At 41.2% G+C, this 22,969-nt stretch overlaps 1 protein-coding gene across 5 annotated transcripts; it reads left to right on the top strand.

Annotated features, from left to right (window-relative positions):
* Positions 1 to 307: 307 nt before the first annotated feature.
* Positions 308 to 22,969, top strand: LOC119731574 (receptor-interacting serine/threonine-protein kinase 3-like). Of its 5 annotated transcripts, XM_038204758.1 has the most exons (16): positions 308 to 438; positions 855 to 947; positions 1,009 to 1,057; positions 7,345 to 7,575; positions 7,983 to 8,304; positions 9,160 to 9,293; positions 10,171 to 10,220; positions 11,423 to 11,575; positions 11,857 to 11,963; positions 13,209 to 13,485; positions 15,107 to 15,313; positions 16,159 to 16,286; positions 16,862 to 16,910; positions 17,654 to 17,878; positions 20,861 to 21,122; positions 21,811 to 21,948. In XM_038204758.1, exons 4-16 carry the CDS (start codon positions 7,391 to 7,393, stop codon positions 21,818 to 21,820), a joined length of 2,109 nt encoding a protein of 702 aa, XP_038060686.1. In that variant the 5' UTR covers positions 308 to 438; positions 855 to 947; positions 1,009 to 1,057; positions 7,345 to 7,390; the 3' UTR covers positions 21,821 to 21,948. The 5 variants fall into 5 exon arrangements, with proteins under 5 accessions (XP_038060686.1, XP_038060688.1, XP_038060689.1 ...); XM_038204760.1 differs by lacking the exons at positions 308 to 438; positions 20,861 to 21,122 and having other exon boundaries at positions 723 to 947; positions 21,811 to 22,969; XM_038204761.1 differs by lacking the exons at positions 308 to 438; positions 17,654 to 17,878 and having other exon boundaries at positions 723 to 947.

Below are 22,969 nucleotides of genomic sequence, written 5' to 3'. Positions count from 1 at the left end.
CGATCGCGCGGAGCTAAAAAATAATCACAACCAGCATCATGAACAGCGCCCTCAACCTGTCTGTGTGGAAGCATTGAGCGTCTGGCCGTACTACAGAGCTGGCGATAGTACTGTACGGCCAGACGCAGTCGGGCTAGTATTAGTCGGACTCCCTATTATCGCGGCATCCCTATTTGTATCGCGGCATGGGAAATTTCCCTTTTTGCGTTGCCGGAACTCCCCCAAGTGGCATTAACTATGAATAAAAAAGTTGAGATCATTATAAAAACCACTTCCCGCATACCGAGATAATAGGGAGTCCACCTCCGTTCGCACACTCCGAGTGTGTCTATTTTCACAGGCATCGTACACGGAATAAACCACACCACCGTCGGATTTTTTTATATCAATTTGAAAAGGAAGAGTTATACTACACAAAACACTGGACAAATCGGGAAGGTTCAAGTGGGAATCTCTATTCCAAACGAGAAACGTGATAAGTACCGCGATAATAAGGCAACCCATTTCATGTGTACCACGTCCATTATCACCTGCAACACATCCCATAACGTGAGATTGCTTGCAGTATTGATCCAGATTAAACTACATCATGTACCTGTCCCCATTTTGAAGTCCGAAGGATAATTGAAGGACCGGTAGCCAGTCTATGGGGCAAAGGGCAAATTTCGGGTAGACTGGTTCCCGCCGTGCATGTTCTTCGATAAATATATGACGTGTCGTGAACCACTCTAGGGATGGGAATTTTAAGGGGAATTCCCATTTGCTAAACTAGACGCGCTTGCACGTGGCCGTCTAGGCACAGTTACTGGAAACGTTGTTTCATTTCGATGAATTGTTTTTTCCTTTTTTTTCAGGAAATCATAAAAAGTCGACACACCGAGATTCTTTCTCCATATCAAGTCCTCACTTGTTTGTCTATTCCTGCATGGTTTGCCATTGACTTGGAAAGACAGTTCTTCGTCCATGTTGAATGAATTGAACCATAGAGCAAGGACAACAGATTGAACTGATGTTGAGATTTTGAGTTCAGCCTTAGGCCTACCCGGAAGTCACGGTGGTAAGTAGCGTTACTACTAGTACTAGTACTTTTCCATTCTTATTCCTCCATGCTTGTTCTAAAGATTGTTTGTTGTGTTCTTATTCCTCCACCTTCAGGCCATAGACAGAATGAGCTGTATAATAAAGAAGTTCTGGAAAGAATGTTGCAACCTGACGGCCGGGCCTGACGTAGTCCGAGTAACTAGGACTCTACGGATTGCTTTTTTAACATTTGGACATGGTCGGGCGATAGTAGACCATGTCCAAATGTTAAAACTTTGGACATGGTCTACATCATGTCTACATTTGACATGTCTACTATCGCCCGACCATGTCCAAATGTTAAAAAAGCAATCCGTAGAGTCCTAGTTACTCGGACTAGGTCTGACGTAGCCCCATAAATGTGGCCTATTTACTGGACTGCCTCCGTAAACATAGGCCACACATCCACATGTACAAAAATCGTGTCGACTTTGCCAAATTTTGATTTTCACATTTAGGCTTAGTTTGTAGGATTTTTTTGCTTTAGAAGCATACTCACCCTCTTTATAGGCTAGTCAGAAAGTGCTGCCTTTTTCAGATGTCTAATTTTTGTGAAATTTCATGTTGAAATTTTGATACGCAAACGTGTAAAAAAGAATCTGGAAATTTCACGAAAAATATACATTTGAAAAAGGCAGCACTTTCTGATTAGCCTATAAAGAGGGTGAGTATGCTTCTTAAGCAAAAAAACCCCTACAAACTAAGCCTAAATGTGAAAATCAAAATTTGGCAAAGTCGACACGATTTTTGTACATGTGGATGTGTGGCCTATGTTTACGGAGGCAGTCCAGTAAATAGGCCACATTTATGGGGCTAGGTCTGACGCTGTTTTTTTTCTTCATATATCATGATCATCTCATTCTCAATGAAGGTCAGTCATTGCAAAAATGATGGTAAGACATGAGTCTGGGACTGAGAAACATCTCCCAATTTTGTTAGGACATATGACTGTAGGAAATACTTAAAAAATGTTCTTGACTCTCCATAGACTTTGTACACAACCGCTGAAGTGGCGTCATCAGTTGCAACATTCTTTCTGAAGTTCTTTATTATAAATACAGCTCTGTGGTTCAGACCCAAATGTAGGCCTACTATTTTTATTTCAAAATGTAGGCATTGTCACTCATGTCAGAGTCTGTCCAGTACCGAACAGCAAGGTCATTAATTTTTTTGGGGGGGGGGGGGGGGGGGAATTTCTTGAAAAGGGCACTTGCACATACGTGCTGAAATGTAGACACATTTTTTTCTCCGAACACTGGCCTCCATAATACCGGGCAAAAATCAAATAGTGGGAGGGGGGGGGGGGGGGGCAGGTCCTGTGCCATTTATCGACGGGGGCACTGTTCAAAACCGACAATTATGCACACTAACGGACAATGTATGGTAATTTTCAGGGCAATATATAGGCAAAATTCAAAAAAAGGCACCACACCAGTAACGGCTGATGGCACAAAAACGGGCAAGACTTTTTTCAAAAAGGGCACCAGTTTTGTTTTAAAAAGGGCACTTTCTAACAAAAGAAGGGCACTCGTTACAAATATTTGGGGGGGGGGGGTAAAATATCAGAAGGAAAATAACTGTAGCTGTCGGAAACATCTGCTATAAGCCCACGTTGATGACGTCCAAGTACAGCTCTAGTAGTACAATCGTGAATTGGAACAGCTAAGACCTGTTTTCTGACGAGGCATCTGGTTTTGAAGAGAGAGGAAGAGAGAAAGAGTTTCGAAAGAGAGAGGCACATTTTAACAAAGATCCTCTCCCTGGCAGAAATAAGGAATGATGAGAAGCTTGAGAATTTAACGACAAAAAAAGCATCCACGCATTGTATATCTAAGATAGTGGATATATTGCCGGCGGCAATCCCTATCAACAGAGGGCGCTGTACTCTCTAAGATAGGACTGAATTATAAGATATATTAAATTACCACCAACGGTTGTGTAGCACTTGTGGCCTAGTGGATAAGCAACGGATCTCATGAGCGGGAAGACCCGGGTTCGATCCCTGCTGGCGAAATTTTTCAGGTTTTTTTCCCCCCATCCCCAAAAAATAAAAATATTCTTCTTTTGTTTTTTTAACATGTCTCAAACATTTTATTGCAGAGTAGTGCCTATTACATTTTATTTTTCAGATTTGTGGCTCTGGATGATTTTTTTTAATGGGAAATAAAGTCCGAAATAGTAAAATGGTCTGATTCCCATCTTGTGAATACGAAGTTACAACGATAATGTTGGCATGGAGCCAGACTAAAATTTGTCACCGGAAAAGGTCTGTAGTACAAAAAAAAACAGTATTAAACTGCGCATGTTCAGTGCATATCCGGCAAGCTAACGTTTACTAAAGGTTTGCTGTATCCGGCTAAATATCCACTGCCTATATCTAATGCTTTGGAAAACCAATACATGCCAAGCAGCTTTGATTTTTCGGGGAGTGTGAGAACCGTACCGTCATGTTAACAACAAACAGCACATCTGGTTTTCTGGGGGAGTGTGGATTAGTGGTTAGGAGGATTCTTGACTCCTGATCAGAGGGTCAGGGGTTTGAATCCAACTGCTGGCCATATGTTGTGTCCTTGGGCAAGCCACTTCATCCCCGCTTGCCTCTCTCCACCCAGGAGTACAAATGGGTACTGGCATTAGCTGGGGAGTAACCTGCGATGGACCAGCATCCCATCCAGGGGGAACAGAAACATTCTCAGTTGTTTCGTGCTACTGAAACTGGAGACAAACACCAGCCTGATGGGCCACATTGGCTCGTGACAGACTTTACTTTACTTTTACTTAACCCCATGCGCACGGGAAGCGGTCATGGCCGCGGCCGCTAATCCTCATTGGAATGCAGTTGCCAGCTGTGGTATGCCGTGGCACACGGCTAGTGGGTAGTTCCACAGCTGCTGCTTTTGTGCAGTCCCGCTACCACAAAAGGAATGTGTGGAGGAATGTCCCCATAACACCCCGTGCTTAAGGGGTTAACAATAAACAGGATTTTTCTGTTTGTTGCCCTCATCGACGCCATTTCCATTCTGAGCACTCTGGCTTTTAGCAGAGGGGGTGGTGGAGGAGCTTTTTCACTTTTATTTTATTATGGCCGACTCGGCCCTTACTTAATTTTCGATGTTGTAGATTGTTTCAAATATATATAATCTATAAAATCAGATAATGCTTTCCACATTCATGTGACTGATCTTGAAAAGGAAACGCCTTTCGGAATCAGGTGAGACAGTTTGCACATAATTATGATGGGACACCATCATGCACATCACTTCCTTGCCACTTCCTGTTCAAGTAGGTTTCATTATCAGAAAACGAAACTACTGGTTTAAAGGTAGAGTTCAATTCAATTCAATTCAAAATACTTTATTTATCCTTACAAACGCAATTACACATGTATGGTTGAACAACTCACTATAAAAAAAACGCTCTTAAAGGGAATGTACAACATTCGCTTTTGCTTCAATTTTCAGAAATAAATGGATTTGGAGGATTAGTATGTTTAATATAGAAAATATTGTTGAACTGACATGTTTCATGTTTTGGGCTTGTAGATGCTGGAAAAACCAAGAAAACCTATCATGTTCTTGTAGTCTGGTTCACTGACCCCAATAAGATGAAACGAAGGTCAGAGAATCAGTCTAGCAGGCTTGTACCCCTTCAGAGGTGTGTAATCAATTGCAAAGAAAATTCAGAAAATAGTTTTTGAAAAAAGCCAGTTTTTTTCCAACGCGTTGGAAAAATGCAGTTTTCTTGAAAATGTCAGCACACCAGGAGCCACGATTTTACAGGTGCTTTAATAGACTGTCATTCCTAACAATCCAGTAAGGTATTTCGTGATAATTTCATCATTTCGTTTTTTTGATGTTTGCAAATGTTGTATTTTCCCTTTAAGTAATTACAGGTCAAATAAATATATAGGCCTATAACATTTTAAACAATTACAAACTACTAAAAAATAGATTGAATATTGATGTAAAACTTTTTAAAGATATTTTTTATACTTTAACTACGATGATGAATGTACACGTGATGACAAATAAAAAATGACATATTAATTTATGGACCTTTAAAAATACAAATATCAATTATTTAAAAGTCTTAGCCACTGGAATGAATGGAAGGTTCTTTCTGTTTTACATGGGGGCATCTAACACGGTATCCAGCTGGAAGAAAGTGAAACATGGTTTTCAGCACGTGATCATTTTCCTAAGTACTTGTTGTTCGCAGAAATCTCTGAGGCTCTCCAAGGTTAACAATCTATTGCAAACTGTTCCTGTTTTTCGCACATAGGTTAAAATACCAGGAAATAAATTACAAACACAAAACGCTTTCATTGAACGACTGAAAAAAGACTCGGAATGGTTTTGTCAACAGAAAAAGTCTTCAATTTACGTAAAAAAATATACATGTAACTGCAGTTGGCATTTCTTGGCAATAATACATGTGTTTTCATACCATCTATTAAATGGGCTGTTAGGGTTAAAGCTAGTTGCAGCTATCCAAAAAGTAAGCGACCAGATTGAGAAAAAGCTTATTCGGTTTAAAGGGAATATACAACATATGCAAACATCGAAAAATAAAACTACCAAGTTTTTACGAAATACCTTACTAGGATGTTGGTAAATGACAGTCTAAAGCATCCTGTAAAATTATGGCACCTGGTGTGAAGTCATTTTCAAGAAAATTGTATTTTTGTATACGTTTCCAATCGTGGTCGGCCGACCACCGTTGGAATCACCTAACTATTTTTCAACTACTGCTCCAACTTTACACTTTTTTCAGTCCAAATGTTGTTTGCTATTGGTTACATTTTCATAAACGGGTGCAGGCCAGCTAGACTGGTTACCTTACATGTACCTTACAGTTTTCCGGCATCTATAAATTGGTCCATTTTATCTTTAGTGGAGTCAAGGAACCAGACTACTAGAACATTTTTGTTTTTCTTGGTTTTTCCAGCATTTTCGAACACAAAACTTCAAACATGTCAGTGTAACAATATTTGATCTATTATACTAACCCCTCAAAATAGTTCATTTCTGAAAATTACAGCAAAAGCCAATGATGTACATTCCCTTTAATGAAGATAGTACTGACACTCAACTCCCTGTGAAATTATTACTTACATGAACAAAAGTTCATTTCCAAGGATGTTTGAAATTCCCTTGAATCTGCAGCATGTGTTCTAATTTGTAGTTGGTTTGCAATTGGGCGAATCTGTGCATGGGTGACAACCAGCAGAACGAGAATCATGTCCCGAATGCTGATTTCGGGATTGTGTCACAAAAGGCCGCAAACTTTTCAAAATATGACTTTGGCCACTTTGGAATTGAAATAGAGATCCTAAATATTGTGTTAATATTTTTTCTGTTTTTTTTCTCAAAATGTACAGCATTCACAGTGCTAAATAATTATCAGGTTCATTATTAAGGCCAAAAATAAATTTCTGCTTCCGATTACATGGCATTCAAAAATAGGGTAGGTACAATGTAGGTAGGGATTTTTTTTTGGGGGGGGGGGGCAAAATTTGTTTGTGTATGCAAGATTTTGAGCAATGATCAAATACTAAATTAGTCAAAAATGCACAACACTTGAGCTGAAATTGAATACTACAGAGAGTGCATTTATTTCTTAAATCAGCTATAACAAGTGTTGCACAAAAACTGTTGAATTTGAACAAAGACTGGATTTGGATAATGTTTGTTTATGTACAGGCCGCCTAGCACGCTATGCAGCTGAACGACATCAACGGTAGAGGGCGCTATTGACGTGACGAACCAAATGCAGTCTTGGCGATTCGGGCAGACCTACCCGGAAAATTCCGAGCATACCTCATGCGCATGCACTACCATGAATAATACAGCGTGGGCTGTGCATAGGGTGGCATGGGTGGCTTGTGCGTAAAGCGCTCGCGATTTAGTTGCGAGCGCTTTACTTAGATATTTGGTTCGTCTCGTCAGTAGCGCCCTCTACCGTTGATGTCGTTCGGCTGCTAGGCACACTAGGCGGCAGCCTGTACGTAAACGAACATTATCCATCTCAGACTAGTGCAAAGTATGTGAAAAGGCATGAACAGTGTTAATATCAAGTATTTACTCATAAATTTGAAACAACCTACATATATAATTTAGAACAATAGACCGTCATTATAATGATAAATGTATATGAAGGAAACAAAGAATCTGTAAATTAATTTCTCCTGATTTTGCCTTCAAGTGTTGGTACATTTTTGGATTTTAAAGCTGTTTTGTTTTTCTTATTTTTCTTTTCATTCAGATCCCTGCACTGTTGATTGAGAATTTGGTCTGATTGGACACACACCATGGCGTCCGTGTTGCAGACAGATGCCAGTCACCACGGGTCAATAGTGTCTTACGAAATTCCAGAAATTAAAAAAGGCGACCTACAGTGCCTAAAAAAGCTTGGGGAGGGCGGCTACGGAGAGGTTTACAAGGCACACCATGTCCCATGGAGTGAAGAAATAGCTGTTAAAGTTTGCAAGAAACAGTATGTTACATAAAAAGTATACACTGTACAGCATGTCCCCCCCAAAGTGTCCGTCTGGCGTCTGACTTATTTTGAAATAACTACAAAACCATAAGGTCAAGTTTCGAAATGTTTAGTTGTGCAGATACTCCTAAGCCTTGGCCTCAGTCCCTATGAGTTTCATTTAATTTCAGTCACGCATTACTTGAATTAAACAACTTTCATGATGAGTAATTGTGCAACTTTCCGTTTGCCAATTTTTTTTTTTCTGGTTTGAAAATCTTGGCATGTTTGCATTGCACCCCATGCCTCCCCTTCACCGGTGCCCACAGATCAACTGGTCCCAATTGTTCAATTTGTCCTTTCACGCAGATGCAAATTGGTCTCTCACAATCTTTCGCTCTTGTGCTCTTTATTCTGTTCCGTAGTTTGTCTGACGACGATAAGAAAATTGCACTGAGGGAAATCCAACGAATGATCAAAACCACCAGCAATGAACACATCATCTCCATTAAAGGCATTGTGACAAACGTGAGCCCCTACAGTTGCTGTATCGTCATGGATTATATGGAGCACGGGTCACTGAAGTCCTTCCAGGACAAACTAAAGCCATTCCCAAATGCAGTCAAAGTTGAAATGATCAAGGAAATCACACTTGGGATGAAGTTTCTGCACACACTGAAAGAGCCCATCATCCATCGCGACTTGAAGCTGGAAAACATCTTGGTTAATTCGCGGCTGAAGGTCAAGGTACATTGACTTCCAATCTACATGTAAAGCATCATTCACAAATACCTAAGACAGTTTACCCATTCCCATTGGTCGAGAGCCTGTCTCGTGGCCGGTCTTAAACGGATGAGTCAGTATTTCATAGTCCCTAATGCACAACCTGCTAACCACAGCTGCATCTGCGCATCATCACGCAGGCGCGCGCCAGTCTCCATAAAAGGAGTTGTTTACGTCTTACTCGCTAGCTTGACACTCCATTAAGCTAGAGGGGTGTTTAAAAAAACAGGAAGTAAAAATGTTGAACAAAATCATTGGAAATTGTTGAGTTCTGACTTGTTTTGACTTTTTGACTGAAAAGTGTTGATTTTTTGACCGAAAAGGTATTTATGAATGTGAATAAATATGTGCTTGGTCGGTATTAAACACTATGTTTAAGACTGGTTGGATTCTGGAATGTTAATGCAGCATTCCAGACTCCAACCAGCTTTGGGTCAAAGTGCGCGTGGCTAACCCCCCCTGATATGAATCATACATGTCATGCGGATATTATGAACCAAATGCCACCAACAAGCCATTTTGTTAGGTGATGCCGTGCGTGCGGGCGGGCGCACGCCGCCACGTTCTTAAAAACAAGCCGCGCACGCATTTTAGTCAATAGTAATGAATTATGCATAACAATTTCTCTACCAAATCGGTAGATAAATGTAAAGAAAAACATAACCATTTTCCATGAGATAGTGAAGGCCCTAGTGGCTTTGCCACTTGCACTGGTCTTGTTTTTGTGCCATCATCTTGGGCGCCACACGTTCGGGGATAGCCACACGGGCTTTGACTAGAGGGTAGCACTCACGTGATCTTTGTGATTGGTTTTGACAGATTTCTGACTTTGGTTTGGCAACATGGTGCACTGCAACAAACCGCAAAGAAGCAGGAGGAACAATCACCCACATCCCGCCAGAACACCTTGAAGACATCAACGCAGAGGTCACAACAAAGTTTGATGTCTACAGGTAAGTGCTTGTTCTCAAAATCAGTTTTGTCAGAGATTTGTTTTCATATACAGTGGAACACCGCTATAACGAACATCGTGGGATCCACAGAAAGTGTTCGTAATAATGATCATTCCGTAAAGCGATTTTGAACTGCCGGCCCCCTTTTGAGCAGTAGTAAACTGGCATTCCCACATCCCACGGTCACACGAGGAGTCGTCACCAAACTTTAGCATCGGGTGTTTTTTTCCTTTTATTCCTTGGGGAAACAATAGCCATCTGTTGCTCTTCAACATTCAAACACGACGTAACTATGGGTCGTTTGATGCTCGGTAATTAAAAGTGGCCCAAATAGCTTTTAATACAGCTGGTAGTTTTTTGTGAATCTGTTGACTCTTTTCAACAACTATGTTTGGTTCATTTTGAACATTAAAACTGGGAGCCAAGGATGATGTTCGGTATAGCCGAATGTTCGGTATAGCGGTGTTCGGTATAGCGGCGTTCCACTGTAGTAGGACAGAATTTGAATTTATGAAAAATAAAAAATTGTACTTCAAACAACTATGGCTATTTTATTTAATATCATGTATGTGATTTATCCATTGATCTTCACTAGTAAGACTGGATAGGACACAGCACCCTCCATCTTGTGCACGCACACTTATTCATCGGTGAGGAATGGAAAGTTTGAAATGCGTTCGTCACACACAGACCATACAGCACGCGTTTGCGCAGTCGCAAACGTTAAACCCGCACTGTATTACCCAGCTGTTTGTGTCCGCGTTTTCGGAATCTTCACTGAGTGCAAGTATACGCGTGTCCTATCCAGTCTGCTAATGGAGATCAATGGATTTATCCCTCTCCTGAAAATGACCGTTGTTCACTCGTTGCTTTACAGCTTCGGCATAACATTGTGGCATTTAGCCTCTCGTCGACAGCCCTATGAAAGTGAGTTGTCATTCTTTTAAGTTCGTAAAGCGAGAAGTTTTGTGTGCTTTGTGTGTTTCCACATATTTTAAACAAATAGATTTAATAAGGGAATAAATATGTGTTTGGCTGGTTTTAAACAAGATGTTTATTTAAAGACTGCTTTGGGGTCTGGGCGCTGATAATTACCCTCACTTTGTATAAAAGTGGCCAAACACACATTAAGTCATCAATGGATACCTTTTTGGTCAAAAACGTAGAAGAAATAGATAAAACCTTGCAAAAAGTAGAAACATTGACAAAATTCCGCCAATTTTTTTTTGTTCACAAATTTCAGGTTGGGTTGCTATCCATGTACTGGGCCATTTCTAGAACAGCAAGCATGAGGTTGCATTCCTCATTAAAAAAAATACAACCCAAGATGACACCCTCAAAGAAGCTACATGTACATGTACTTTGAGGATTTTTAAATATCAAACATTGTTTTCAGGCATTCTTTTACCACAAAATGGGGAGAAAAGCGAGACAGCCTAAGCAGATTGTTTGACGTTTTCTTGATATTCTTAGGTACCGGGCCGAGTACGTAGCCATATGATTATGTGAGCAGATTTGTGAAACTTAAAACCATGAAAACGGTGTTGTAAAAAAAGATTCACATTTTCAAAATCTTGTACGTACCAAGGGCCTGCTTGTACTGAGAGTACGAGGCAAGTAAAGTTTGTCAATACGTCTTGTTTTGGAGAAAAGTCAGATACGAATCTCGCTAAACTGCGTTTGTTGTGGTGTATTTCGGCCACAAGACTGGCCCTTTTTTGTGTACGTGTGAGAGTTGCTAGCCTGACTTCATTATGTACGTACGCATATGGCTTTTCTAGTTGGTTGTGTGTACATGTAGCTGCCAGCTGCATCACTGGTACACAGTGAGGTAGCTAGTGGCCAGGGCGCGAGCAGACAAAATTGTCTTTTAACTTTTTAGTCTTTATTCAGCCATGTTTCCTTCCCATCACTATCAGACGAATTTAACTGAAAATGATTTTATATCATTTTTTGAACTTCAAATCCCTTTTTTTTTTTTAAAAGAGCACAGGTATATAAGAGAAGTAGTCCGGAACAATATACACTGCATGGCAATGTAACCACTAACCTGTTTGTAGTAAGCAAATGTTTTCATGCTTAGCCAATTTCTCTTAAATTGCTGTCTGATTACACTATCGTGTGCTCAGATTGCCTTGGAAATGATGCCTTTCTAAAAGTATGCGTCACCACTGGTCAGAGACCAGCTATGAAATTGATACCCGATGATGAACCTGACATTATCAAGCAACTGATCGAGAAGTCTTGGCACCAGGACCCAGACAAACGACCGGACTTTCAAGGTGGGTTTTTATCAAAATATCTCGGATGCACAATGAAGCAGCAAACAGTGATGGATAGTCTATGGTGTTTGTGAACAGGATACTTCACTGTGTGGTACTGCAGTGAATCCTCACTTTCTTTGTACATAGATCCATGCCTAATTTTCGTTGAAATAATGATTTTTGTTTTCTAGTGTTGTGTTTTATTTTTTAAAAATAAATCATGTTACCTATTAGGTGGCATTACTATTTTGCTCGTGGATAAGGTTGTCTACTCCATTAATATTGGTATTCTGTCACAGAGATAACTAGGAAGGTTCATGATGAATTCCTGAAAAACTACAAAAAGGACGTTAACAAGGGCCGTGCTGATATCTTCGTGCAGTTGGGAAATGTGTCATCCAACCAGGTAACTAATTTGGGCACAATGCAGTGCGCCACCAAGAGTTTGCCACGGAGAGTCCACTTTTCAAGTTTACGGGTAACAAAACATGGTCCATTTGAACGAGTGTCATCAGACAACTTGAGCTAATTTGTTATAGATTGGTGCATAGCGTTCTGCCGCCTTACAAAAAACACCATATTGATAAAAAGAAAAGAATAGGGCAAACTATATACTCGAATCATACACTTACGAAACTACTGACTGGAAAAACTTAGAAATTTCAAATGTCGCGCGGTGCGAATTTGTCACCATTTGTCGACCATCTCCCATAATGAACTGGAAAATATGAACTCTCCGTGGCAAACTCTTGGTGGCGAACTGCATTGTGAATCGCCCGAATTGCAAAGAAGTTCATACATTTTGAGAACCTATATGCCTATTTGCTGTGGATGCTCTGGAATGCTGTCAAGGTCCTCTCAACGGCACAGCTAGGGCCAAGTTCGGGCAAGCACCATTAGTCGACTAGTGGTTGATTTGTGACGTACCTTATGCCTGCGCACTGATAACAACGTGCGAACGTATGAATGCGCGCGGCTATTGGTTACCAGCAAAGCTACTAACCCCAGTAGGCTGGTTCCAAATAGTCGACTAGCGTAGTCAACCATCGTTGACTCGACAGAGTTCGGGCAAACGTTAGTTAACCATTGGTCAACTATAGTCCTTGCGCGAACTTGGCCTAGGTTTATGACACCTCGCCCACAGATTCTGCCTTTTGATTGGCTGAGAGTGCATCACATGGTTGTGGCTGTGTTTCCTCTCTTGCTGCAGGGGCACGGCTCCAGAGGGAGGGGGAGGGGTGGGTGTCGGAACCCCCCCCCCCAATACATTGCACATCTGCTAACACTAAAACGTGACATGTACGACAATTATATAAAAAAGTAAAACATACAAATATATACAAAAATATTTGCATCATTAAAAGTTAAAAAAAAAAATCACTTGAAGTGAATTAAATAATAGTACAATGTAGAATACTTCAAGGGATTCCTACACTGTGTGCCATTATTTAGAATGCAAACTTCTGTTGGGAAAAACTGAACAGCGTAAGATTGGAACCGGATTTAATTAATATATATTAGTTGTTTGATCGCATAGGCTGGAAGAAGTTACGTGTTGGATGAAACTTGTTCTCTTCGAGAGACTCGGCCTGTTTCTTTTCTTCGGTAGAAAGTACTGAAGAATTTGAAGACGTTGTTGTCTTTCTTCCAGGATGATGCGGATGAAAGTTGTTTATTTCCATGGCAACAGAACTCCGGTCCAGATTTACCCGTGTTGACACACATAGACGCAAGATCTCGAGCCTTTGATCTGCCGAGTCCAGCCCCATCAAACGACAGCCCACTAACTCTGCAATCTATAGATCCAATCACCAGACAGAAATCAAAGGACCTCAGTTTCCCTGTGGCTGTCTCTGACCCACACGCTGAGGGACAGCAAGATGGTGCGAGTGTTATCGAGACAAAAATGACAGGCATGAACATCAACAGTAAGTAACTTCAGTTTGTCTTTAACCTTTTCACCCCTCATTTCATACCTGTAGTCTGAGGTAGGTGTGGTTCAGATGTTCAGGGAATATAGGCCTGTTCAGTTTTGGGGGGAAGATGGGGTAGCACCCGGTCACTGTTTTAAATTGTTGGAATTAATGGGGATATCACAGTTTTGTTGAACAATCAATCTAAAAAAAAATGGTACAATCGAAAACATTAAAGAAAAAAGACCAGGCTTTCCAATACTTTTTGTTTCATCTCATTTGCTTTTGTCAATCCAGAGATAACTACAATTTACTGCGGAACACAAAAATCGAGTTTGTTTCTTTTGCCCAGTTGCAATCTTTTGTGAGCTTCAAGACAGCATGGCACAGTACTCGAAACAACTCTGCCCATGCATAAAAGTGGCACAAAATCGATTTTGGTGTATCGCACTAAATTGATTGTATCTCTGAATTGACAAAAGCAAATAAGATCAAACAAACTCTATTGGAAAGCCCAGTCTTTGCTCTTTAATATTATGCCAAGTAAGAATGACTTATTTTGAAATTTCATATTTAACCAATTTTTTTTCTGATTGTACCATTTTTTTTTAGACGGGCTGTATAATAAATCTCCGTGAGGTTTCCTCTAAACAGTACACAGCATGAACTTGAAACTTTGAACAAACATCAACCCTGAACACGAGGTGTGCATATTACTATGACATCATCATGACATCATCAGGCATCAAATTACAAGCGGTTTTAGTTCAAAACAAGTCCGTCTTTCATTCACAACTCGTAGCATTTTTGTTGTTGTTACAAACTCAGGTTTATCGGGCAGGTAACAATTCCATTGGCCATTGCACAGTGCAGTTGTGAATGCTTTTATTTGAAAACAGAAAAAGTTTTTTTTTAAATTCAGCCTCTCCAGTTTTGAAAAAAAAAATGCTTCCTTTTTTTCTCCCACATTACTCCCGGTTTATGATGTAATTAGTGAAAAATGTGAAAACTGAACATAGATTTAGTTTATTATGTTACATATGTAACATAAAGTGAAAGAACCTCTGAAAATAGAAAAAATTACACAAATGTATTAGTGTATGTATTGATTACACCTTTAGAACTTCCCTTTTGATGGTGTCACAGCATTCAGAAGCCCATTGTCAGCAGTGTTTATCTGCACTACACTCTCCGCCATTGTATACGGATCAAATCATTTGAATGATGGATTGAAATGAACCAAAGACAAGCAGTATGGTTTTCAAATTCTCCCAACAATAACTTTTCATTTGATGACATCATCATACCTAAGCTTTGTGAGGTTATTTTGTGGTTGTCCAAAGAAGGATCGTAGGCTATTAAGGACAAAATATTAACAAATTAATTTAAAACTTTAAAACAAAATAAGCTTTCATCAAATTAGGTTTTGCCCTTTCGTCGACGTATAAACACTTTATACTCAGTGTGTTGAAATATAATAAACTTTCTTATGACATACCATACCAGTTTCGGGATGGTGACGTCAGCAGACCGTAAGTTATTGTAGGGAGAATTTGAAAATGATTAGATTATTTTTTCTTTTAAAGTACAAAATAATGATATCTTTTTTATTTTTTATTTTCTTATTTTGAATAAGGTGATAAGTATGGTGTGCCAGACACCACGCCACATAAGCAAGCCACCCCTACTGGCTGTAATGGAAGTGTCTCCAACATGTCAGAGGATGCTGCCGGAATATCCACTGGACAGGTCCATTGTATGAATAGTGATGCTGCATCCCAGCAACCTGAAAGTTCTGCCACTATCCAGCCTCAAGCACAAAACAGTGGATTTTCTGAACAAAGCAAGTCTGAGAATCCTTTGATTACTAATTTACTAAAGAAAAAAATTAAGGGAAAATACAACCTTTACAGACATCAAAAAACAAAGCTAAAAAATATTATGAAATAGATACAGCTGCGTTCTGCGCCACATCTCACAGTATGTGCGATGCGTGAGTCAATCTCCATATAAAGAGACAGGGAATTACCATAATGTAGCAAGAGGGTTGTTCATAAAAACATGAAGTAAACTTGTTGAGCAAAATCGTTGGAAATTTATGATTTTTGCATTGTTTTGACTTTTGGACCTAAAAAATTAGATTTTTTTACCAATAAGGTATTTATGAATTGGAATAAATATGTGCTTGGCCGGTATTAAAACTAGGTTTAAAGGGAATATACAATATTTGCAAACATCAAAAAAACAAAAGTACCAAATTATTGTGATTACCTTACTGGACTGTTAGTGAATGACAGTCTAAAGCATCCTGTAAAATCATGGCACCTGGTGTGCTGTCATTTTCAACAAAAGTGGTATTTTTGTGTTAGTGTTGGCCAACCAGCGTTGGGAAAAAAAGGCTCTTTTCAAACACTGCACCAAATTTACCATAGGTCGTCCACATTTTGTTTGCAATCGATTATGCAACTATGAATGGGTACAAGCTAGACTGGTTCTCAAACCTTTCAAATTCCTGACGTCTATAAATTGCTGTGGGATCAGGGAACCAGACTTCAGGAACTTCAAAGTCAGTTTAACAATATTTGAGAAAAAAAATACTAACACCCCAAATCCATCCATTTCTGAAAATTACAGCAAAAGCAACTGTTGAATATTCCCTTGTGTTGTTGATTTTGTTTTCTACAAAAGGTGTCCTTTTGCAACCAGGGCAACAACAACATCCAGAGCAACCATTGCAACAACCTTTAACACATCAAGAACAACCGCTTTCTCAGCGGCAATCTTACTCCGACTCTGTTTCTTCTTCCATTCCACAGGTATACAAAATAGTTTCTTAATGTACATACATGTATATGAGTCCAATTACAAAGCAATCAATCAGATTTGGTGTTGGAAAGGTTATCGCCAAAAGAGTGCTTTTTGAAGAATGTTTTCTTGCATATCCATGTAGATGAATAACATTTCGTACTCCCTGTGCCCAAAATTGTATAATTCGAGTCACCAAACATTGTGTCCGAGTCTGAGTCCCCTCTCCTGAGTCTGTGTCCGAGTCCCGAGTCATGCAGATCGAGTCCGAGTCATGGTCACAACGGTTGAGTCCGATTTCGAGTCGCGGAAAATGGGACTCGAGTCAGACTTGAGTCTAAGTTCAATTCACCGGTCATACAACTCTGCTTGTTCCATTCTGATTCAGTGCCATATACTTCAACTACAATTGACAAGAATGATCCTTATTTTCCATTGGAATGGGTCATGGAAAGCCCTAACATTTGCAGTAGTCAACTGAGCAATTCTCAATAAGTGGAATTTCACAACAACATATTTTGTACTACCAGTTATGCCTTGAATTGTTAGCAATATCTTTACTCTGTTTTTTATTTGATGTGTGCAGAATGTTCTGAGTCCTCATGCAGCGAAGCCCGAACGTACTTACAGCAATGGTATGTGTAGATTTTCCACTCCAGTTTTAAAAAAAAAGACATTATTTTGTCACTCTGTTTTGTACAAATAAACGATGTCAGGAGAACTTACATTGACCTGACCGAACCTGACCTGACGCTTGTGGATTAAACTGTTTATCTCACTGACTGACTGTCACTTGTGAATTAGACTGGTTACCTATCTCACTGACTGTCACTTGTGAATTAGACTGCTTACCTATCTCACTGACTGTCACTTGTGAAATAGACTGGCTACCTATCTCACTGACTGACTCCCCTTTGTGAATTAGACTGGTTACCTATCTCACTGACTGTCACTTGGGAATTAGACTGGTTACCTATCTCACTGACTGTCACTTGTGAATTAGACTGGTTACCTATCTCACTGACTGACTGTCACTTGTGAATTGGACTGGAACATACACTGGTCTGGGACCAGCGTTACAAGGCTTGCGAATGTGATGTAGCTTGTACTGTACACCACATGTGCATTAGTCTGGTGCTGCATGTTTCATGTTCTTTCATGCGAGCGTCAAAAGTGGATTTCTCATTCCCGTCGTGCCTGTAAAACAGCTTTTTTACGAAGTGTTTTAGTCACTCCGAATCAATTGAATAAAAACTTCTGCACTCTGGGAACAGCTTCAGTAGGCATGCCTATCCTTGAATTTATGATTTGTTGGGGGGTGAGTTTAGTTTGTAATTTGTTTTAATTAATTTTTGTTTTTGCTCACTGCTTTCCCCAGCTAACCCGATAAACATCAATGTCAAAGGTGACGGAAATGTTGTATCAGTAGCTCAAAGGGGTGGTGTAATCCACATGGGCAAGCCTGGAAAGAAAAATAAAAAGAAGTCCAAGAGAAAGAAACCCACTCCCCCACCATCTTCCTCTTCTTCCTCTTCTTCCTCTGCGTCTGATTCGGACGAAACAGATTCCGTAGCTGGTGGAGCACACGCAACTCCTCTAACCAGTAAGTGTGCTTACAACAAAAGGAATATTAGGTTTTTTTTGGGGGGGGGACCAGTAAGCAGAAGATGAGTGCAAAAATGTTCAGTAACTTGACCTTCAAGAATTGAATATTGGGTTGGTAATAAGAGTAGTTGTTTTTAAATCTTTGGAATCAAGGTAGTATAATGTACCAGAGGGTGCACTACCTAACAAAAACCCAGTCAAAGTCTTACGAGTGCCGCAACTACGTAATGAACACTCAACTAAACCATATCTTTTGTGTTTCTCTGAAGTACTGATTCACTGTCTTAACTAATTAACTCCGGTTGATTTTGTTTATTTTACTCCATTTTTAATGCTTGTCATGTTGCTTTTTTGTTTTGCGCTAAGTCCTGATTTGAAGCACCCTTGTACTTGTTGGAGTTTTCCTATCAGAGTTTTTGGCATACATAATCATAAAGGACCCATGTAGTGGATGTTTTGAATCTCAAATTCTCTCCCTTTAAAAAAAAAATTGCCATTCCATTATTAGCTTCTTGGGCCTTTTGTTGTTTTTGTTCATTTTCCCCCAGATTTTAACCTCTGATTAAAAACGTTTCTCTTGTTCATTTACACATGTATCTTGCTTTACATGGACAGCAAATCATTAGGCACATTTGATGTCATAAGCAATCTGTTGCTTGTCGATTGGGGCGGGGGTTTCAGGACACAATCAGAATAACACACTCGGGCCCTGATATCTGCTGAAACACTTCTGTTATTGATCACCTTACTAGCACACTTACTACTTCAAAATGTGACTAAAAACTACGGAAACTTCTCGAAGATAAGCTGGCTTCCGAGAACAGGTTTTCCAGTCCTTTTGGCAGGGGCATCTGCAGTCTGCCCAGATGCAGACGTGTAATAGTGCCCCTAGTCAGTCGTTACACTGCCCCTCCGAGGGTTCTTATTTACCCCAAAATTAATGGTACAGGGCTCGCCTGAGGGTGGGGGTGGTTTCAAGCAAAAGAATGAGCTCTTGCGACTTAAATAGGTGGTGGCATTCTGTGGAACTCAGTGTGCATTAACAGTTCATCCTAGAACTCTAGGGGAACGTTCTCTGGATATCTAATGGGTGGGGGAGCTCCCGGCGGCAGCAGGCCTTCAAGAAATGGTTGGCCTGCCACAGAGGGTTGATAAAATACTGGTCGTCCTGGATAGGTTGCTAGTAGTCTCCCTGGTACCTCATATGTTTGCCTGACCACTAGTCTGGCAAGTGTTCACAGAGAGGCTCAACCATTTCTGTGGCGCAATCCCTGGCAGAAAATTCAGTCAGATGGTACACGGGATGTCTACGGCCAAAAGAGACCCATCTGGTAACAGCAACCGGGTAGATGCTGTGGCGGTGTCCGTGGCTTAGTGGTAAAACCAGTGCAGCCGTACATCTGTCTGTAAGCCACGGTCTGTAATTGGTCGAGCTGCAGTCCATGAGGCCTGCCCTGGCTGTCGCCTTGGTTGTGACCATGGCAGGGGCCTCGCTGACTGGCGGTGGCCCCACTCGGTGGGTGGCTGTTTCTTGTTGGTCTGAGGATTTGGGCTGTCCGGAAGGGTAGCAGGTGCCATCAGTTCATGACTATCTCTCAGGTGGATCTCATTGGGAAGATGGTTGGGGCCGTTCCAAAGGGTAGCGGGCCCTGTCGCATGGTGGGTGTTACTCGGATGGATGTTGTTGGGCTGAAGGTGGGGACCGCTCAAATGGGGAGCGGCCCCTGTCGCTTGAAGGTATCTCTCGGGTGGTTCTTGTTGGGCTGATGGTTGGGCCGCTCTGAAGGGTAGTGGGCCTTGTCACTTGGTGGTTGGCATGCTGGGCTTCCAGCAGCAGGGTAGAGGAGTTCCATCTCTTCATCACTTGCGAAGATTTCCAGCTCATCTTCAACTCAAATGGAACCAACCAGCTGTCCCCTTCTACAAACTTTCTTGTGTCGACCTCGGATATCAGGTTGTGGAATGAATGGCCCTTCCCACACTCATATGGCTGCTTGTACTCACAGGATGTTTGTAGGTGTCACCAGAGGTTTGTTTTCTTGAAGAAGGCCCTGCCACAAAGTTTGCACCTTATGGCATCCATTCTGTCGGGGGAAGAAGAAAGGTTAGTAAGTCGGTGGCAATATTATTTAGGTTTAACTATGGGTCAGCCACACTGTGTTTGTTGTTGGGCCCCTCCACAACCTGCATTGGCTCGGGTTCTGCCCCCCTGATATGTTGTTGTTTTGGCTCCCCCACCTGTCGTGGTTCAGGGGGTGTCGTGTCCCCCTCTGGCTATGGCTCTCCCTCTTCTTCCACTGACTTAGGTTCCATGGTTACACTCACGGGTACAATTCGGGCCCACCAGACTGCTTGCACCTCGCCAAGGTAGGGTTTAAGGCGATTATAGTGCACCTCCTTGGGTTTGGAACGAGGCGACCTCTGAATGCTATAAGTCACTTCTTCGATCTGTGACAAAACGATGAGCGGCCTGTCGCACCAGCACTGTAGTTTGGGAGCTCGTCCCACCTTCCTTCGGGGGATGTAGAGCAAGACAGAGTTTCCAGGTTTGAAGCAAGTTCCTTGCATCCTACGGTCGTAACACTTCTTCTGGTGCAGTTGGCTCGCTCTCAAGTGACTTCTGGCAAATTTGTAGCTGCTGAACATACTCATGTAGGTCAAAGGGGGCATCCATTCCCTCCCCAGGAGCCCCGAATACCAGGTCCAAGGGTAGACTAACTTCTCTGCCGAGCATGAGCAAATTTGGTGTCATCATCTTAATGCTGTGGTATTGGGCAGAAGAAAAGAACAAAACAAGGCCATGGTATATGCCAGTTGTCTGACCGGCCCAAACACTTCCCATCTTTTGTTTTTTTTAGCCAAGCAAAAGTTGATTTGAACAATGTGTACATTGAGTGATTAATTTTTCAAAAGCCAAACAGAATTCAGTTTGAATTCCCTGTTGAAATTTTTTCTTTTTTTCAACTTTGCTATACTCCAGATTCCAATGAGCCCGTCACAGAGACCGATATCCGTGATATCTCCGAGCACATCGGTAAACAGAGCGGAGCTCTTGGAGGGAAACTTGGATTGAAACAAGCTCTCATTGAAAACATCTTCCTCGATTATGATAAATACGGTCAGCAAGAAATTGCCTTCCAGATCATGCTTAAGTGGATAAGAAGTAAAAGTACAGCTGCCACTAAAGCGGCGCTGGCTAAGGCGCTGTACAAAGTTGGTCTGCGGGACGTCGCTGATAAGTTGTAAGACAGACTTCCTATTTGGATGGTTCTCTTCTTGTTTTAATATTGTCAACGTTATACCACTGTGTACATAATGGCAGCTGTAATGCAACTTTCAACCGCTCTCATTAACTCATTATGGCATTGCAAAATAATTCATTGCCAATCTCTGTCACATTTATATTGCCCTTCCATGTATTGCATGGCAGGAAATCATTAGGCACACCTGATGCCATAACCGTTCGTCTGGTTCTTGGTTCTTGGTTGGTTCTTCTCCTAAATACTCCACGTGGGAGTTTATACAGGAGGCCAGAAACACCGGGGCAAACCCCTTCTCTTAGCGATAAGTGTTTACTGGGTTCTTTTACGTGCATTTATACAACACACGGGACCTACGGCTTAACGTCCCATCCGAAGGACGAAGCAATAATGGTTAAGTGCCTTGCTTAAGAGCACAAGTGTCCGCCGGCGGGCTCGAAAAAGTGAGTCCGGTGTTCTTAACCGCTAGGCCATCACACTCCATGGGTTTGTCTTTAGAACAGCAAAAGTTGATTTGCACAGTGTGTGTATTGATTGTTTAATTTTTCAAAAGCCAAACAGAAATTATGGCAATAACAATCCCCTCAAGGAACCACAACATACAATAAGTGCGGAATTCATTTCGATGCTCTGCTAAATTATTTGTTTTTACAACTTTGCTATACTCCAGCTTGCAATGAGCCCGTCACAGAGAAAGACATTCGTGGCATCGCCAAGTACATTGGGAAAAACTACGAAGATCTTGGAGGGCAGCTTGGGTTGAAACAAGCTCAGATTGACAACATCGTCCTGGATAATGAAAAATATGGCCACAAAAGTATTGCCTTCAAAATCATGCTGAAGTGGAAGCAACGTGAAAGTAAAGCTGCCACTAAAGCGGCGCTGGCTAAGGCACTGGTTGAAGTTGGTCTGCGGAGCATTGCTGATATGTTGTAAGACAGATTTGCTATGTGGGTTGTTGCTCTCTTTTATAATCACAGTTTACAAGAAGCCAATTCGGTACTCCAGCTGTGCATGGATGCGCTTATGCGTCGCAGCTAGGTCATTCTGGATTGTCTAATGCTCAGCAAAGGTGCCTGAACCCGCAAGGAGGTGGTCGCTCAATGCTCGTGCTTTATGTGAGAGCAGCGTAACATCGCGGTTACAAGACATATGATGTCAGCCATTTTATCCTGAATGACCTGGACTGAATCATCGAGATACCAAACTGGTTTATTGTCGACTGTCGAGTTGTGAGGAAAACCAATGGTGCTGTACATTCTTGAGGCTGTAAAAAGTACATGTACCACATCTCGGCAATTCTACAGTGGGAGACTTTTGAGACGTTGGTGACAGCAAAAATACTGGTCCTTTTTTACTGTTTGCTTCAAATTGAGCATGAGCCCCTTAGCTTAAACATGACGTTAACAATTGAAAAGGACCGACATGTTTGCTGCCACCAACGTCTCAAAAGTCTCCAGTTGTTTTGTTACAACAGGTTTGTAACTCACCATGCAATAAATATATGAAATCACTGCAGCCAGGGTGACCGTAAGGTCAGAGCCAAATTCTGTTTAATGCACATCAAAAATCTGTCAGATTTATCAAAAATCTGCCAAATTCTCCAGAAGTACACTATAAACACGTAAAATCACATGCAGATTGGTAGTATTGCCAATAGTAAGTAAGATTCAAATTACATAATAAACAGTCTAGTCACATAAAGGTGTGAATTATTGGTAAATTTCGGGCAAAACGCGGATCAGGCCACGACGAAGTCCGTTTCCCAGTGAACCTCGGCACCTAGACCAGCCAACCTGTCCCATTATGGAAGGGTTTGTTTGAAAGGA

The sequence above is a fragment of the Patiria miniata genome, unplaced genomic scaffold, assembly GCF_015706575.1.
Source record: "Patiria miniata isolate m_02_andy unplaced genomic scaffold, ASM1570657v1 HiC_scaffold_24, whole genome shotgun sequence".
NCBI classification, from domain to species: Eukaryota; Metazoa; Echinodermata; class Asteroidea; order Valvatida; family Asterinidae; genus Patiria; species Patiria miniata.
This window is presented reverse-complemented; position numbering and strand designations above follow the sequence as displayed.

Coding starts and splice junctions, on each gene's coding strand:
- LOC119731574 (XM_038204758.1), top strand. CDS start 7,391: ATGGCGTCCGTGTTGCAGACAGATGCCAGTCACCACGGGTCAATAGTG. Junction 10,221..11,422: donor TCGTCGACAGCCCTATGAAA/GTGAGTTGTCAT, acceptor TCGTGTGCTCAG/ATTGCCTTGGAAATGATGCC. Junction 16,911..17,653: donor CGAACGTACTTACAGCAATG/GTATGTGTAGAT, acceptor TGCTTTCCCCAG/CTAACCCGATAAACATCAAT.